General features: G+C 52.8%; 1 protein-coding gene across 1 annotated transcript in view; it reads left to right on the top strand.

Annotated features, from left to right (window-relative positions):
- The window catches only part of FBXO41 (F-box protein 41), an 86,254-nt gene that overhangs the window by 14,072 nt on the left and 55,165 nt on the right, over positions 1–17,017 (top strand). Inside the window, exon 2 of the mRNA XM_082236405.1 lies at positions 6,108–7,122. Within this exon, the coding sequence (XP_082092531.1) occupies positions 6,377–7,122 (746 nt within the window). The 5' untranslated portion in view covers positions 6,108–6,376. The remainder of the gene's footprint in view (positions 1–6,107; positions 7,123–17,017) is intronic.

The raw sequence follows: 17,017 nt of genomic DNA, 5'->3' as shown, positions 1-17,017 counted from the left end.
ACTTAAAAAACAAGATTAAAATACAACATTAAAACATTGAAACATCACAGCAGGAGAAAGGAAAAAGGAAAGAGGGGCAGGGAATCAAATTGATTCCAAGCCAAAGGACAGGCGGATCAACTCTGTCTCACAGGCCCTGTGGAAAGAAATCAGATCCCGCAGGGCCCTGGTCTCGTGAGACAGAGTGTTCCACCAGGCCGGGGCCAGTGTTGAAAAGGCCCTGGCTCTGGTTGAGGCTAATCTGACTTCCTTAGGGCCCGGGACCTCTAGGGTGTTGCTATTTATGGACCTTAAGGTCCTCGGTGGGGAGGGTTGGAAGGGACCCCAACGGTCATCTAGCTCAACCCCCTGCAATGCAGGAATCTCAGCTAAAGCATCCATGACAGACGGCCATCTAACCTCAGCTTAAAAACCTCCAAGGAAGGAGAGTCGCAACATTAGATCTCACGGACATTCAAGGATGCTGAGTGCCAGGAGAGACAGGACAGATATAAGGAAGTTCTTCTTCAGACAGCGCACAGTTAAACTACGGAACTCCCTGCCACTGGAGGCAGTGATGGTACCAACTTGGGTGGCTTTAAAAGAGGAATAGACAAATTCATGGAGGAGGAGAGGGCTGTTGATGACTACTAGCCATGTCTATGTTCTGCCTCCACAGTGGGAGCATCAACAATGTCTAGGCAACACGATGACCATGTACATTTGTAATAGGCAATCTTTATAGAATTCCTTCAAACCGTAACAAGTACAATCTGAAATCTTTCGACTCAAAGTCTCTGAAAATCTTTAAATGAAGCGAGGAACCAGACTTTGTATGATGAAAGACAAGCTGTGAAGCTTTGTGTATTCAGCAAATACGATGTCCAACACTGAACAGTGATTCTGGATATTGACTACTGTTTCGTAGAATTCTTGGTCAGCGTGGTGGGAGGATATAGAATGCTTCATAAACTGAAAATAAAATTTACCTGCATGCGCATATCACTTTACAAAAATTATAAACTATAATACAAACAGAAATGAAAAAGAGTACATGCCCCCATCTTATTTCGAATGAATGAAAATATCAAATGCTGTGGAACAGTGCTCCTGTAATAATGTAGTCACTGCTACTAACAATATCTTTTGAGAAACATATAAACCCAGCTTCTATAAAGATTGTCTATTACGTATGTCTATGGAAAGAGAAGCTGCTGAATTGCAACTCATTACCAAACTTAAAACCATGGAGACACCTGGTCTGAACAAAGACATTGGATTCTTATCTCACTATACATGACTAAGCCATTTTTCACCTTCTCACCCCTTGCCGTTTCCTGTAAGACCTATATCAGTCGTTAAGAGTCGTCAACAGGCTCATCTCAGCTATCTGCCAATCTCCCATTCCCACCACCCTTCTGAGTAATACCCCTCCCCACCTTCTCACTATATAGAAGGATCTGGCAACTTCTGTTTCAGTGTATCTGAAGAAGTGTGCATGCACACGAAAGCTCATACCAAGAACTAACTTAGTTGGTCTTTAAGGTGCTACTGGAAGGAATTTTTTTTATTTTGACTATGGCAGACCAACACGGCTACCTATCTGTATCAAAAAAATATTGTTATTGTTGCCTAGACATTGTTGACGTTCTCTTTGCAACACAGGGGTTTGGCTACTCTTGTGTTCGAATCCTGCTTGCTGGTCTTCAACAGGCATCTGCTTGGCCTCTGTGAGAACAGAATACTAGACTAGATGGACCACTGGCCTGATCCTGTGGGTCTTCTTGTGTCCTGCTCGTACTGCCCTCCCGGCTGAGGTCATACAGTGTGTTTTTGTCAGGCACATTTTACCCAGGAATTCGCTCTTTTTGCTGACATTGTTGGATCTCTTGCCATCGCTGTGGCTCTTGCTGATGCATCCAACAAGTTGCAGCGCCCAGAATTAAAGTGTTGCTCCAGATTTTGTCAAAAAACCCCACCCTTGGTCTCTGCAACACATGTGTAGGTTGGTTGTAGTTTTACCTGACTACAGGATATAACATCCTGATTTTTTTTGCATTCAATTATATAAGCTATACTGCCGGATTTGCTGGTTATATCCTGATGGATGTAATATTGGTAGCTGGAATTTTTCTTGCCTTTCCTTGGGGTTTTATGGGTTGTTTTCAGCCCTAAAATGGAGCTGTTCTTTTTTAAGTCCAATAAACAGATCACTTAATTTATAACAGAGCTTTTGCAGTCCATCGCTTCTTTAACTATCAATGGCTCAAAGCTTTGCGGTTTCCTTAAGTGGGTGGGAAGACCTTGCAGCATAATTAAAACGGTGATTAAGTATTGAAATAGCGGATGACAGGGTTGCCTGTTTTTTCTTTCCTTTTTTTAAAGGAAAGCAAACCCGCGAACGGCATATTTCAGGAAGCCAGTTTGAAAACCTGACTCGCTTGTGGATAAACTAAGGGAAACAAGGGTGGAATTTTTTAAAATAAAGCCAAGTTTGTGCTTCAAATCCACCTTGCAAGATAGAGAGAGGAATGAAATGCAAATGGTTTTCATCATGGGTAGGCAAACTAAGGCCCGGGGGCCAGATCCGGCCCAATCGCCTTCTCAATCCGGCCCACGGACAGTCTGGGAATCAGCATGTTTTTACATGAGTAGAATAGTAGAATATGTGCTTTTATTTAAAATGCATCTCTGGGTTATTTGTAGGGCATAGGAATTCGTTCATTCCCCCCCCCCCAAAAAAAATATAGTCCGGCCCCCCATGAGGTCTGAGGGGCAGTGGAGCGGCCCCCTGTTGAAAAAGTTTGCTGACCCCTGGCTTTCATTGATCCGGGGCCTGTCAACAGGAGGGCTATGGGCAGGGCAGAAAAGGGTTTGGCAGTTTGTTGCCCCAGTCATGATGAATTGCACTCCATCCCACCACTCAGGGCTAGGCTGAGCCTTGGGGGTGGGCAGTAAGATGGGGGGGGACCTCCATTGCACTGTGGGGCTGAAGCTCAGACTACACACCCCACTGCCTGCAACAGGATTCCTGAATGTTGGAAGATTCGGGACAGATACAAGGAAGCGCAGCGCAGTTGAACTACGGAACTCACTGCTACAAGATGGCCACCTAGACAAATTCATGGGGGGTATTGATGGCTACTAGCTAGGGTGATTCTGTTCTGCCTCCACAACCCTTCTCAATTTCAGCTGCTGGAAACCTCAGGAAGGGAGAGATGCTCTTGTGCTTTTTTCCGACATCATGGGCATCTGGGCAGCCACTGTGAGAACAGGATGCTGGACATAACAACAACAACAACAACAACAACAACAACAATAATAATAATAATAATTTATACCCCGCCCTCCCTGGCCAGAGCCGGGCTCAGGGCGGCTAACACCAATAAAATCACAGTACAAACATAATAGGGGGAAAAGGGGGGGGGGAACCAATTTAAAATACAGGTTAAAATGCAATTTAAAATGCAGCCTCATTTTAAAGTAGCTGATAAATCAAGACCATAAGGGGAGGGAAACATAAGGGTCAGACTGAGTCCAAAGCAAAGGCCAGGCGGAACAGCTCTGTCTTGCAGGCCCTGCGGAAAGATGTCCAATCCCGCAGGACCCTGGTCTCTTGTGACAGAGCATTCCACCAAGACGGGGCCAGTACTGAAAAGGCCCTGGCCCTAGTTGAGACCAATCTAACCTCCTTGAGGCTCGGGACCTCCAAAGTGTTGTTATTTGTGGACCTTAAGGTCCTCCGTGGGGCATACCAGGAGAGGCGGTCCCGTAGGTTCGTGGGTCCTAGGACATTTGCCTGACCCTGCAGGCTATTCTTATGTCCAGCGGAGCTTGCCTGCTACTTCCAGGGATATTGAAAAACAAACAGGCATGAATAATGATTGATCCGCGCTGTATGGTTGACATGCTTACCTTGTGACGGAGGCCAGCTCAGCTGTCTGAGATCTGGGAAGCAAAGGGCTTGCAGCTTTCGCTTGGCATCCTTCCCTCGTCTCTCACACTGCCTCTTTGCCATTCCCGTCAGGTACCTCAGCTCACAGGTCAGCACAGATAATCCTGCTTACTTTGACAGCAACAGGGAGAAGATCTGGCCTCACTGTACGCGACTTGAGAGAGGCAGGCTCTTGTGTTTACTGCTTTGGCTTTGCAGTAATTGCATTGTGGTTTTAAGCAGGGAGCTCTTTCCGTTCTGCTTTTCCCCAGTTAAGGATGGAGGAGAAATTTGTTTCAGTTCGTGGTTTTCATGGGGACCTGCCTCATTCTCACGTTGGGAAGCGATATGCAAACAGACAACCCAGGCATTCTTTCGAAAGAGCACTTCCCTGAATTTTGTCACGCTGCTCTCCAACCAAAAATGTTGGGGGAAAGCATTCTCACATTGCATGCATTTGTGGAAACGTCGTATAATGCGTGTTATACATGGAGAAAGCATGGCGGAAATGTGAAGGTTAGGCAAATCAGCGTACAAAAACGTGTAGATTAGGAGAAATTTGCACTAGGGCACAGGCGAACATTCGTAAGGTCTTAAAAGTAATTCGCAAGAACTGAACGGAAGATTGGGAAGACCAGAAAGGGAGAGAAAAAGAATCTTCCAGATTTGTCCAGCTAGCCAGTTCCAGAGTTACTCTATGGAACTCCCTGCCACAAGAGGCAGAGATGGCCACTAACCTAGATGGCTTCAAAGAAAATTAGACACAGTCGTGGAAGGAGAGAAGGCTATTAATGCTTACTAGTCAGGAGGGATACGCCCTGCCGTTGCTGTCGGAGGCTGTGGCGTTTGCCCGTTCCGCAGGGCAGGTGCCACCGCCGAGAAGGCCCTCTGCCTGGTTCCCTGCAGCTTTGCTTCTCGCAGTGAGGGAACCGCCAGAAGGCCCTCAGCGCTGGATCTCAGCGTCCGGGTAGAACAATGGGGGTGGAGACGCTCCTTCAGGTATACTGGACCGAGGCCGTTTAGAATAAGACTAAGAAGGTAAAGAGTAACAACGTTTGGAATGCAGTTAAAGTTTGTTTGTGTCTGCAATAAAATACACTCTTCTTTGTTAACTTGAGGACCTGACTGAGACTAAGTGATTTACCGGGGAGGACCTGGTTGGTGGCAGCGGATTAGTGGTGTACGGGTCAATAGTCCATGAGACAACCGGGGGCTCCGTGCGAACGCCACAGAGGCAGCAATGTTTCTGGGAACCGCAGGACAGGAGGGTGTTTCTCATGTTCTCAGGCCGTGTTTGACGGTTTTCCTTTGTGGGCCACAGTGAGAAGAGACTGCCCGTCTAGGTGGGCCATTGGCTAGGGCTGCCGTATTTCAAAAAGCGAAAATCTGTGGGGGTGGGGGGTGGGATTTGCCAAAATCTACACTTCCGACATGGGTTGCCATCTGTCCGGATTTTTCCAGACATTTCAGCAATTTCCACCCAGAGACTGTATCTGACGGTCGAATCCTGACTATGTCAGGGAAATTCCAGACGTATGGCAACCCTACCATGGGTCTCATCCAGCAAACTCCCCTGATCTTCCCAAGATCCACCACTGTCAGGCATGGAGAGTCCTCCACTCCCTTCGGTAACTTCACAGATAAGAATTAACAAGCAGTTGATAGATTTCTAGTCCTTTTAATATAGCATCACGTTGTGAGCACAAATACACAGCTCTCCGCATGGAGGGCAGTTGGCTTGTCTAATCCTCCTTCCGGTTTCTGCAACCTTTTTCAGCGCCAATGGGAAGTTCCTCCTCCCTTTGACTCCTTTGCTCTCTGATACGTTTGGACCTCTGAGTCCTGGGTGAGGGGGGTGTTCCCCACGATCTCAAGAGACGTCTCGACTAGCTGCCCCCTCCATTCTGGTTCTGTTGTCACTATATCAAAACTGAGAAACTCCTCCCTAAGCTGTTCGGCTCTGTCTCTCTCTTTCTGAACATGCTGTGGACAGGGGGGGTGACTCTCCCCCCTCCAGCTCTCCATTGGAGAGAAGCTGTCATAGAATGCATTCCCCAGTCCTCGTCTTCAGACCATTCCCTGACAACCATAGATTCACAGCTGGCAAGGACAGGAGAGGGCAGTCTCAGGAGACTCAGGGCAGGGAACAAGGCCCCCGATTCCCAGGAAATGCTGACTTTCTTCTCTCTTCCAGTACTGCCCGCTGTGCCCGATGCTGACCAGACCTCCTGCGGCCTCTCTGGGTCACCCTCTGGGATTCTCGCCCTCCACGCCTTTGCCAGCCTGCCCCTAACCAGCAATGACCTTGTGGAACTGGCCTCCCGCCCCACCGCGCCCCCTTCCCCACTGCTCCTCCTGCCCCGCTCCTCCTGCTACCCGCATGTCTGCACCATGACAGGGGCCCGGCAGCTGGATTCCTGCGGAGGAGGGCTGCGTGGCCAGGAGCGTGGCTCGGGCTGAGGGATGGCCTCGCTGGACCTGCCCTACCGCTGTCCGCGTTGCGGGGAACACAAGCGATTCCGGAGCCTGTCCTCCCTGAGGGCTCACCTGGAGTACAACCACACCTACGAGACCCTCTATGTCCTCTCCAAAACCAACAGCATCTGCGATGCCACCGTTTTCCCCCTGGCGTCCGACACCACCCTCCTGACGCCCGCAGCCCGCCGGGACATCTTTGAGAGCACCTCCTTCCAGGGCAAGGAACAGCGCTTCACCTGCGACCTCATCGCCACTGCCACCACCGAGGAGCTGGACCCGACATCCTCGCCCGTCGCGTCCCGCTACGTCCACGAGATCGAGATCCCCCTGACTGAGATCTTCACCCGCAAGGCCATGACCTCGGCCACCACGCCTCCCGCCGCCGCGGCCGCCGCGGTGGCTGCCGTCGATGCGGCCTACGAGGAAGGCCTGACCCGCCTCAAGATCCGGGCCTTTGAGAAGCTGGAGGTGGACAAGCGGCTGGAGAAGCTGACCGAGGAAGTGGAGCAGAAGATCGCCTCTCAAGTCGGCCGGCTCCAGGTGGAGCTGGACCGCAAGAGCTCGGAGCTGGAGAAGGCCAAGCAGGAGAGCATCCGGCTCAGCCGGGAGAAGCAGGAGCTGGAAGAGAGGGCTGTGGAGCTGTCCCGCCAGGTGGACGTCAGTGTGGAGATGCTGGCCTCCCTCAAGCAAGACCTGGTGCAGAAGGAGCAGGAGCTGAGCCGCAAACAACAGTGAGTGATGGTTTCTGTGGTGTCACAGGGTCTGCTAAAATGGGGGGGGGGTGTTTTGAACCTGAGGCCCACGGGCCTGATCCGTCTTCCTTCACCCCGTCTTCTGATTTTGCCAATAGCAGCAGAGAAAAATGGAAGTATCATTGAGGAAGGCAGAGGTTTAAACACAGGAAGGGAAGTGGGGAGGGAGGAGTCCTGGACTGGTTGGATGCAGAAGAGTGGTGGGAAGAAACTGTTGGGGGGCCACCAAGGGAAGAAGGCTCAGAGCCTGGGGAAAGGTGGTGGGACGACAGTGAGTGGTCAGAGGGAGAGGACTGGGAAGAGGAGGTGTCAGAAGCTGAAGAGGTAACAGGGCTTAGTGAGCAGGGAGAGTCTGTGGCAGAGAGCAGCCCAGAATCAGAGGTAGAGGAGGAGGAGGAGACAGGTCAAGAAGCAGAGATGAGTCAGGCTGATGAAGAGTCACAGGTATTTCCCCCTCCTGCTGCGACCAGATCCCCAACCCAACCCACCCCCGGTCTCCCAGAACCAGAAGAGGCATGAAAAGGGCGAAAGAGAGATTGGCTGCACACAGGCACAGTCTCAGATTGCTTGGGGGGAACCCTGGAGACTTAGATGGCCATGGGGAGACCTTCAGTCTCAGCAACTGACTCATGGCTGCCAGACCTTCTGAAGATGAGTTGCTGCACTCCTGTGCAGATCCTGATTGTACTAAAAAAGAGTTAGCTCCAACTGGCATGATGTCATTTACTGCTGGCTCGCTCCTGGCAGAAGGAAAGAGGAAGGGTGGAAGGAGGGGGCGCAGACACAGAGTAATAGCAGAAGTTGCTTTGCACCAGATTTGCCCAGTCAGCCCAAGATTGTCCCTTCCAGCCGTTCCCAACCCAGATGATGTGCCCTCCTGTCAGAGCTGCCACCCAGTCCCAGCTCACATAGGACCAAGTCCGCCAGCGTTCACTTTATAAGAGTCTTTATTAAGTTACAGGTTTCATTTCCGAACTGCAGCGTGCAGCTCTACACCTTCTGCCCTAGGTCGGCGAAGACCCGTCTGAGTCCCCGCCTCTTGCACACCAGCTTAATACCCTAGCCTTGCTCCACCTCCTTCGCCTCTCCCTACGTCTCTGGGTCCTTCTGCCCCCCTGGGCCTCCTCCCTTCTACTCTCCTCTGACGCTGACCCCCCTGATCCTTCTGCCTCCTTGCGGCGGGCTTTAGGACCTGGCTCACTCTCCGGGCTGCTTACTGCTCCAGCTTCCGCTGCATTTGAACTTGGCGCGCGCGCCCAACTCTCTACTTTCCTCTTAACCGTTGCCTCGCTCTCTGAGGAGGGCGTGACCACCCCTGACTCGTGCCCTCCCTCCTGCTGACAGCCTCCGGAACCCGATGCCTGGCTACCTTCCTCCCTGCTGCTCTCAGTCTTGAGCGTGGGTCCCGACTTCCAGCTGCTGCCGCCCTCAGTTATGAGCGTGGGTCCCGACTTCCAGCTGCTGCTCTCTGAATCTCCTCTGTTCCCTTCCTCCTGGGGTGTCCCCCCGGATCCCCCCCTTGCTCTGCTCACTGGGGCTCCCTTTTGGGAGTCCTCTGACTCACTGCTTAGGCTTGGAGATCTCGGGTCGTCATCATCACTCATTTTCCCTTCGGATTCCTCCCCCTCGCTCTCTGCTTCCTCCCTTCTCTGCGTCTCTGCTCCTGAACCCCTGACATCCATCCCCCCCTCGAAGCCCCCCCTTCCCCCCTCCCCGCTTTCAGGTGTGGGTGCTGGGTGCTCCATCATCACGGGAGGGAATGCCGGATACAGTTCGCTCCCCGTGGTTGGCCGCCAACTGAAGACCTCCGAGTCTTCCTCCTCGCGGTCGCCGACGTTGACCTGTTCCGCTTCCATCTCTGTACCGCCGTGCTCGAACCCAAGGTCCTCCCCGAACACGTCCATGTCAGTCTCTGCGTCGGTCGCTCGACCTGGCATCTCCAGCCACTTCCGGCGCCATTGCTCCTCCGGTCGATCGTCCCACCAATACGAGGTGTCTGACGCCGAACCCGCCGGCGATCCTTCTGGGGAACGGGTGCTCAGTGCGGGTTCCCCGTCCGAGTCGAATCCATGGAACGTGCTGGAAGAAAGTGTGGGCGTGAACAGCCAGTCGTCGAAGAAGCTCGCTGGCATGGGTCTGTGTGGGAAAAGGGCATGAAACTCGTCCTTGAGCAGGGGTTCCTCCAAAGCGTAGTCTGGCACCCAGCTATTGGCGCTGGCCCGGGTGCCCTCTCTGGCTAGGAGGTATTCGACTCCCTCTTCTCCCCATCTGGAGTCCAAAATCTCCGTGACCTCGTTGATGGGGTCTTGTTGCGTCACCCCTCGCGTCTCCGTCCGCTCCCGGAACGGACTCGGTGCCGTCCCTGGCTCCTGGAATCTGTGAGGTGCCTTGTAGGGAGTGAGCACCGACCTGTGGAACACCGGATGCATTCTGGAACCCTCCGGCAGCGCCAGTCGGAAGGCTACCGGGTTGATCTGTGCTTCGACTTGGTACGGACCAATTTGCTTGTGCCCCAACTTCTTCTTGGCTAGTGACCTGGTCGGCACTGCGTGGGCTGCCAACCAGACCCAGTCTCCCACTTGGATCTCTTCACCAACCCGCCTGTGCTTGTCAGCTTGCACCTTGTAGGCGTGCTTAGCTAGCTCCAGCTGCCGTCTGAGTTGATCGTGTACCGCCTGCAACTCTGACGCGAACGCGTCCGCCGTCTGTGGTTCTCCGTCCCCCACTCTCTCCCGTCCCGGGAAGGTTCTGGGATTCCTCCCATTGTTGGCGAAGAACGGCGTCACCCCTGTGGACACGTGCTTCGTGTTGTTGTAAGCGAACTCGGCGAGCGGCAGGTAATCCACCCAGGTCGCAGGTTGTTGATTGGCATAGCATCTCAGGTACTGCTGCATGATGGCATTGACCCTCTCTGCTTGCCCGTTGGTCTGCGGGTGTCTTGCTGATGCCAGATCGACCTTGACATTTAGAAAACTCATCAGCTTCTGCCAGAAATTCGAGACGAACTGGCGCCCGCGGTCGGACAGGATAGACCGCGGCAGACCATGCACTTTGAACACGTGATCTATGAACAGTTTGGCGGTTTGTTCCGCCGTGGCCACCTTCGCACACGGAATGAAATGTGCCATCTTGGTGAACAAGTCCACCACCACTAGTACAGCTGTCTTGCCTCTCGAGCTGGGTAGATCCGTAACAAAGTCCAGGGCCACTCTCTCCCACGGTTCAAACGGCGTTTGCAGCGGTTCCAGCAGTCCCGCCGGTGGTTTGTGCACCGGTTTGGCCCTCTGGCAGGTGTCGCACCTCGCAACGTAGTCCGCGACTTCCCCTCTCAGTCTGGGCCACCAAAAGTCCCTTGCGACTAATTCCACCGTTTTTTCCGTGCCAAAGTGCCCGGCCGTGGGTGCGTCGTGCAGCTGCTGCAGTACCTTGGCGCGAAGTTCGTCTCCCGGCACGTAGATGGCCCCTTTACGTAAGAGCAAGCCGTCTCGTATCTGGAACTCGTCGCCCGTCGCCGTGCCCTTGTGCACCTCTGCCATCTTCGCCCGCGCGAAGGAGTCGTCCTGCAACGCCCGCCGCACCGCATCCAGGTCTACTGTGGCTGAAGCGCACGCCCACGCTGTTGGCGCGAAGATGTGCATGGCTGCCGCTGGCGTCGCCTCTTCGAGGTATTGCGGTTTGCGGGACAGTGCATCCGCCATGACGTTGGTGTCGCCTGGGACGTACTCTATTCGGAAATTGAAGTCAGCAAAGAACTCCGCCCAACGTATCTGCCTCTGGTTCAGGAACTGAGCCGTGCGCCAGTGCTCCAGATTCTTGTGATCCGTGCAGACCTGCACCGTGTGCTTGGCGCCGATCAGGAAGTGCCTCCACGCCTTGAAAGCTGCATGAATGGCCAGCAACTCCCTGTCCCAGATGGTGTAGTTCTGCTCCGACTTGCTGAGCTTTCTGGAGTAGAACGCTCCCGGCCTCCAGACCCCCTGTGGGTCCCTTTGCAGCAGGACAGCTCCCACTGCTCTATCGGACGCGTCTGTCTCTACCCGCATCGGTTTGCTGGGGTCGATATGCAGCAGTTGCTCTTCCGACGCGAAGAGACGCTTGAGTGCCTGAAAGGACTGCTCCGCCTGCTCCGTCCAGATGAATTTCTTTTTCTTGGAGCTTAGCGTGTCCGTAATGGCCGCCGTCTGCATCGCGAACCCCTTGATAAACTTGCGATAGAAGTTGGCGAAGCCGACAAACCGCTGGACCTCCTTCCGATTGCGCGGGCTCTTCCAATCCAACACCGCACGAACCTTGGCGCTGTCCATGGCTAGCCCCTTGTCCGACAACTTGTAACCCAAGAAATCCACCTCCGTCGTGTCGAACTGGCACTTCTCCAGTTTGGCGTACAGTCTATGCTGCTGCAGCCGCTTCAGCACCTCCCGAACATCTTGGTCATGGGCTTGCTGCGAGTCGGAGAATATCAGGATGTCATCCAGAAAGCAGACGCACTTCTTGTAAAGGAGTCCCGCCAACACATGATGCATGAAAGCTTGGAAACAGTGAGAACCGTTTTGCAATCCAAACGGCATCACTCTGTATTCGTAGGTGCCCAGAGGCGTGAACATGGCTGTCTTCCACTCATCGCCCTCCCTCATGCGGATGAGATTGTACGCACCTCGCAGGTCCAACTTGGTGAACACGCGTCCCTTGCGCACCGTCGCTAGCAGGTCGTCAATCCTGGGCATGGGGAAATCAGAAGGCTTGGTCATCTTGTTTAAGAGGCGAAAATCCACCACCAGTCTTTTCTGGGGCGTGTCCTTCTTCTTCACGAAGAAAACAGGACTGCCCCCTACTGCCCTGGACTCCCGGATGAAACCGCGCTGCAAATTGTGATCTATGAACTGTTTGAGTTCCTGTAATTCGTCCTCAGACATGGAATACAGCTTCCCTTTCGGCAGCGTCGCCCCTGGTAGGAGGTCAATCTTGCAGTCATATTGCCTGTGCGGTGGTAGCTTGTCAGCCTCTTTCTCGCAGAAGACCTCCAGAAAGTCTGCGTATTTGTGGGGGACTGCTTGCAACGTTCCCAACTGCAGTTGTGATTCCTCCTCCTCTCCCTCTTGTCTGGGCAGGATGCAGTGTTCTGCGCAATAAGAGGAGCCGAAGATCAGCTGTCTCTGGTACCAAGCCAGTGTCGGACTGTGCCTGTCCAGCCAACTCATGCCCAACACAATGGGCGTGTCCGACAGTTGGGTGACATTAAAACTGATGACTTCCCTGTGGTTGCCAAGGCGCATCACCATCGGTGGCGTTTGCTTCACCACCTGCCCCCCTAGCAACTCTCTGCCATCCACTGTGACGACTTGCAGGGGCAGAGTGGCAGGCAGTAGCTGTATAGCGTGCTGCTCCACAAAATCCTGCGCTATAAAGTCTGCGTTGCTTCCAGAATCCACAGAAAGCGGCACTTCGATAGTGACGCCATCGGGTAGCTGGAGAGATGCTGTGAGCTGCACTACTGGTTTGGGTGGGAGGGGGTCCGTGGGTTGCAAGATCGCTGGGGACTGCTTCACTGATGCGTCTGGCTGGGCCCCAGTGCCTCTGTCTCCAGCCAGACATCGTCGTTTCCCTGCTGTGGTTCTCCTTGCTGCGTTGCTGCAGTCACCATTGCTGAGGCTGCAGTGTGCTTGTGGAGCCTCCGGGGACACTCTTTCGCCAAATGGCCTGGATCCTCGCAGATGTAACACTTCCTGTTCCCTCTAGGAGGCTTCGCTTTCACTGCTGTCGGTGCTTGGGCTCTGGCTGCTGACTGAGCCCTTGCACCTCCAACCTCCATCGGTTCCCCTCCCCCTCCTGGCGGAGGTGTGGATTGCGCACGCGCTGCTTCTCTTGGAACGAAAGAGAAACTTCTCGCTGCTTCGCGCCCTCCACGTCCTTCATCTCTGCACCAGGGACGTTCTTCCAGCCTCACCCCCACAGTCAGCGCCCTTTGGACCACCTCCTGCGTGCTTCGGGGCCTCTCCCCCCTTGCAATTTCATCCTTGACCGCTGAGCTTAGACCCTCCCAGAACAGGTCTCTGACAGGGGGCGAATCCCGGTCCCACTCTAAGGCACTGACCAGCGCAAAAAAGCGGGCGTGGTACTGCCGGACGCTTGCCCTCCCTTGTTTCAGTCCATGAATCTCCCGTCGGGCAAGATCCACATCAATAGTAGACAAAAAACACGCATCCATCGCTTTGATAAAGGCATCTGCATTCTGAAGCGCCGGATCTTTATCCCTCCACAAATTGCGTAGCCACGCTTTAGCATCCCCATGCAAATGGGATAGTATGAACCCCACTTTCTCTTCCTCATCTCTAAAGTCTTTTGCCAGCAGTTGCAGTGCGCACATTACGTCTGCTCGAAAATTGGGGTACTGTTGTAAATTCCCATCGAAGTGAGCCACAAGCCCTCCTGCTCTCCGTGCCAACCCAACCCCCTCCGGTCTGGGTCCTGGCTGCCCGTGTTTAACCCATGCTTCAAACCTGGCGTGGAGATCTCTGTAGGCGGCTGCCGCATCCTCCTCCCTCTTCTTGGATGCCATTACCTCCGCGTTCAATTGGGTAACTGCCTGTTGCAGCGCTGCAACTTTCTCTGCTTCCGTCATCTCTGCTAACCGTCGTGAGCTTGCTCCCAAACACCGATCCCCTCCTCCAGCTGCCTCTCTCTCCGCTGCGAGATATCAGGTGTCCGAAGCTTTTAAGAGACGGGTCTTACTGTCAGAGCTGCCACCCAGTCCCAGCTCACATAGGACCAAGTCCGCCAGCGTTCACTTTATAAGAGTCTTTATTAAGTTACAGGTTTCATTTCCGAACTGCAGCGTGCAGCTCTACACCTTCTGCCCTAGGTCGGCGAAGACCCGTCTGAGTCCCCGCCTCTTGCACACCAGCTTAATACCCTAGCCTTGCTCCACCTCCTTCGCCTCTCCCTACGTCTCTGGGTCCTTCTGCCCCCCTGGGCCTCCTCCCTTCTACTCTCCTCTGACGCTGACCCCCCTGATCCTTCTGCCTCCTTGCGGCGGGCTTTAGGACCTGGCTCACTCTCCGGGCTGCTTACTGCTCCAGCTTCCGCTGCATTTGAACTTGGCGCGCGCGCCCAACTCTCTACTTTCCTCTTAACCGTTGCCTCGCTCTCTGAGGAGGGCGTGACCACCCCTGACTCGTGCCCTCCCTCCTGCTGACAGCCTCCGGAACCCGATGCCTGGCTACCTTCCTCCCTGCTGCTCTCAGTCTTGAGCGTGGGTCCCGACTTCCAGCTGCTGCCGCCCTCAGTTATGAGCGTGGGTCCCGACTTCCAGCTGCTGCTCTCTGAATCTCCTCTGTTCCCTTCCTCCTGGGGTGTCCCCCCGGATCCCCCCCTTGCTCTGCTCACTGGGGCTCCCTTTTGGGAGTCCTCTGACTCACTGCTTAGGCTTGGAGATCTCGGGTCGTCATCATCACTCATTTTCCCTTCGGATTCCTCCCCCTCGCTCTCTGCTTCCTCCCTTCTCTGCGTCTCTGCTCCTGAACCCCTGACACCTCCAAATGTGGTTGGACTACTCCAGGGGTCGGCAACATGTGGCCCATGGGCCAGATGTGGCCCACGAAGACCGTTTTGCCAGCCCATGAGCTGCCCCTGAACCGAGCCACGCACTCAGCGAGTCCCCTGTGCGCTGCGCCTTGTCGAGCAGCGCTAGAAATCATGTCTGCACATGTCCAGATGCCGAAAACTGTGCTTCTGTGCAGGTGTAATTTTTGGCTTCTGGGCATGTGGAGGTGCAATTTCCGGCACCACGGACATGCGCAGGCGCATGCCCACGGATTATCTCTAGGGGAGTGATCCGGCCCATGGCTGGTAAACCTTGCTGACCCCTAGACTACTCAAAGGAAACACAAGAAGCATGGACTAATGGTTTTACCTGGTATAATCCTGCTTCCTAGGCTCTCTCTGAATGTAAAGCCTAGTGCCAATATAAAGGGTTAGTCGTCCCTGTGTTAAAGGATGCCGCAAGGCGGGAAGGTAACGTTTGACACCACTTTTCAAAATTAACCTGTGGAACATAAAAGCATGCTTATGTAATAAAAACCTGTTCAATAGAAAAGTAATACACAATCAATATTAGAATCAGTCAAACAGAGGGAGGTTTTTAAATAAAAAAAATATTACATATAGCAATACAAATATTTGAGAGACACAGATATGAACCATGGCTTGCCTGTTTGGCATCATATGGTTCACGACTTAGAAAATGATGCAGAGTGGAGAAATGGAGAGAGATAAATCATGCAGCTAGTCCTTAAGTTCATGACTGGTGCTCAGAAATCTGCCTTGGTTGCCAATCTGCCACCGGGTCAGGTTCAAGATGTTAGTATATAAAGCTCTTAATAAGCTGGGGCGAGTTTACCTACGAGTTTCGCCTTCAGTTGGCGAAATGCCACGTGATTCCTGTTCCACATTTGTAAGAACCCAATCACTGAGCGTGGTAGCTAAGGGACTTTGGAACTCCGTGCCTGTTGATATCAAGCTGGTGCCTTCACTGTATTCTTTGCAGCTGCATTTGCAGATCCAAAATGGCACCAGCCTGGGCAGTGTGGGTGGAGGTCCTGGGCTGCCCAGATGGCAAGACCCCTCTCTTGGCCACACTGATGGAGTCCAAAGAAAAAGTAGAGCAAGATGTTTGGCAACAGTTTAGCTGCAGGAATCACTGGTAGGAGGCGTACAAGGGACCATCCAACCTTAGGGACTCCGCTCCAGATTTCTGTAGGGCTCATTGTTGTTTTGTTGTTTAGTCGTGTCCGATTCTTCATGACCCCATGGCCCAGATCACGCCAGGCACTCCTGTCTTCCACTGCCTCCCGCAGTTTGGTCAGACTCATGCTGGTAGCTTCGAGGACACTGTCCCACCATCTCGTCCTCTGTCGTCCCCTTCTCCTTGGGCCCTCCATCTTTCCCAACATCAGGGTCTTTTCCAGGGAGTCTTCTCTTCTCATGAGGTGGCCAAAGTCTTGGAGCCTCAGCTTCAGGATCTGCCCTTCTGTAGGGCTCACTTAGCCTTTTCTTCTCCTGAAGATATCCCACAAGGCAGTGGGCACAGATTTTTCCTCGGGGTTTACTCCCAAAGCCTTTCTCACAAATATTTATAGCCTCGAGGGTATAAATGGACGTTTAGATTCAGAGTTTTCCTTCTCCTATCTGGGCTACGTTCCCAGGTTGACAAGCCTCTACCTTGCCCCTCGTTTCATCTCCTGCTAAAACCATTCTTGTTTTGACAATCCTACCCAGATGCTTAGAAAGCTAATTTGTTTTAGTGTTTCGACTTTTTGTAAGTTTTAAAGTAGAGTTGTAATTTTTTTATAGTTTTTATATTTTTTGTAAAGAGGGCTCTCTTTTCTTTTTTTACAGTCAAGTGGAGTATACATTTTATGAAATAAATAAAAGAAATAATGATTTAACGGAAGGAGAAGATAGCGGTCAATATTAAGTCCTGGAATACAATCAGTTCCAGCTAAAAATCATACGGTGCAGAAAATTGCCATCCACAAGTTTGTCTTTTGACATAAGTCATGAATGACTGCCAAATAGCCTCACTGTCTGTAGCTTTGGCTTCTCTCTTGGAAGCTTGTAAAGGATGAGTGAGTTTTCTAGATATCACAAGAAACAAGACCTTCTTAAACCAGGTATCAAGGGGGGAAACCCAGTTAGACTCCATCCCTGGGCAATGGTTAGTTGAGTGGTGACAGGCAGCAGTTTTTCTTTGTAAGAAAAGTTTAAAGCAGTCACCAGGGCTGGATTTAGGTTTGATGAGGCCCTAAGCTACTGAAGGTAATGGGGCCCTTTATATGTCCAGCTGTCCTTTGTCAACAACAAATTGTCACTGTCTTTT

The sequence above is a fragment of the Podarcis vaucheri genome, assembly GCF_965113315.1.
Source record: "Podarcis vaucheri genome assembly, chromosome: 9".
Lineage (NCBI taxonomy): Eukaryota > Metazoa > Chordata > Lepidosauria > Squamata > Lacertidae > Podarcis > Podarcis vaucheri.
Note: the sequence above shows the minus strand (reverse complement) of the source record. Positions and strands in the feature narration are given on the sequence as shown.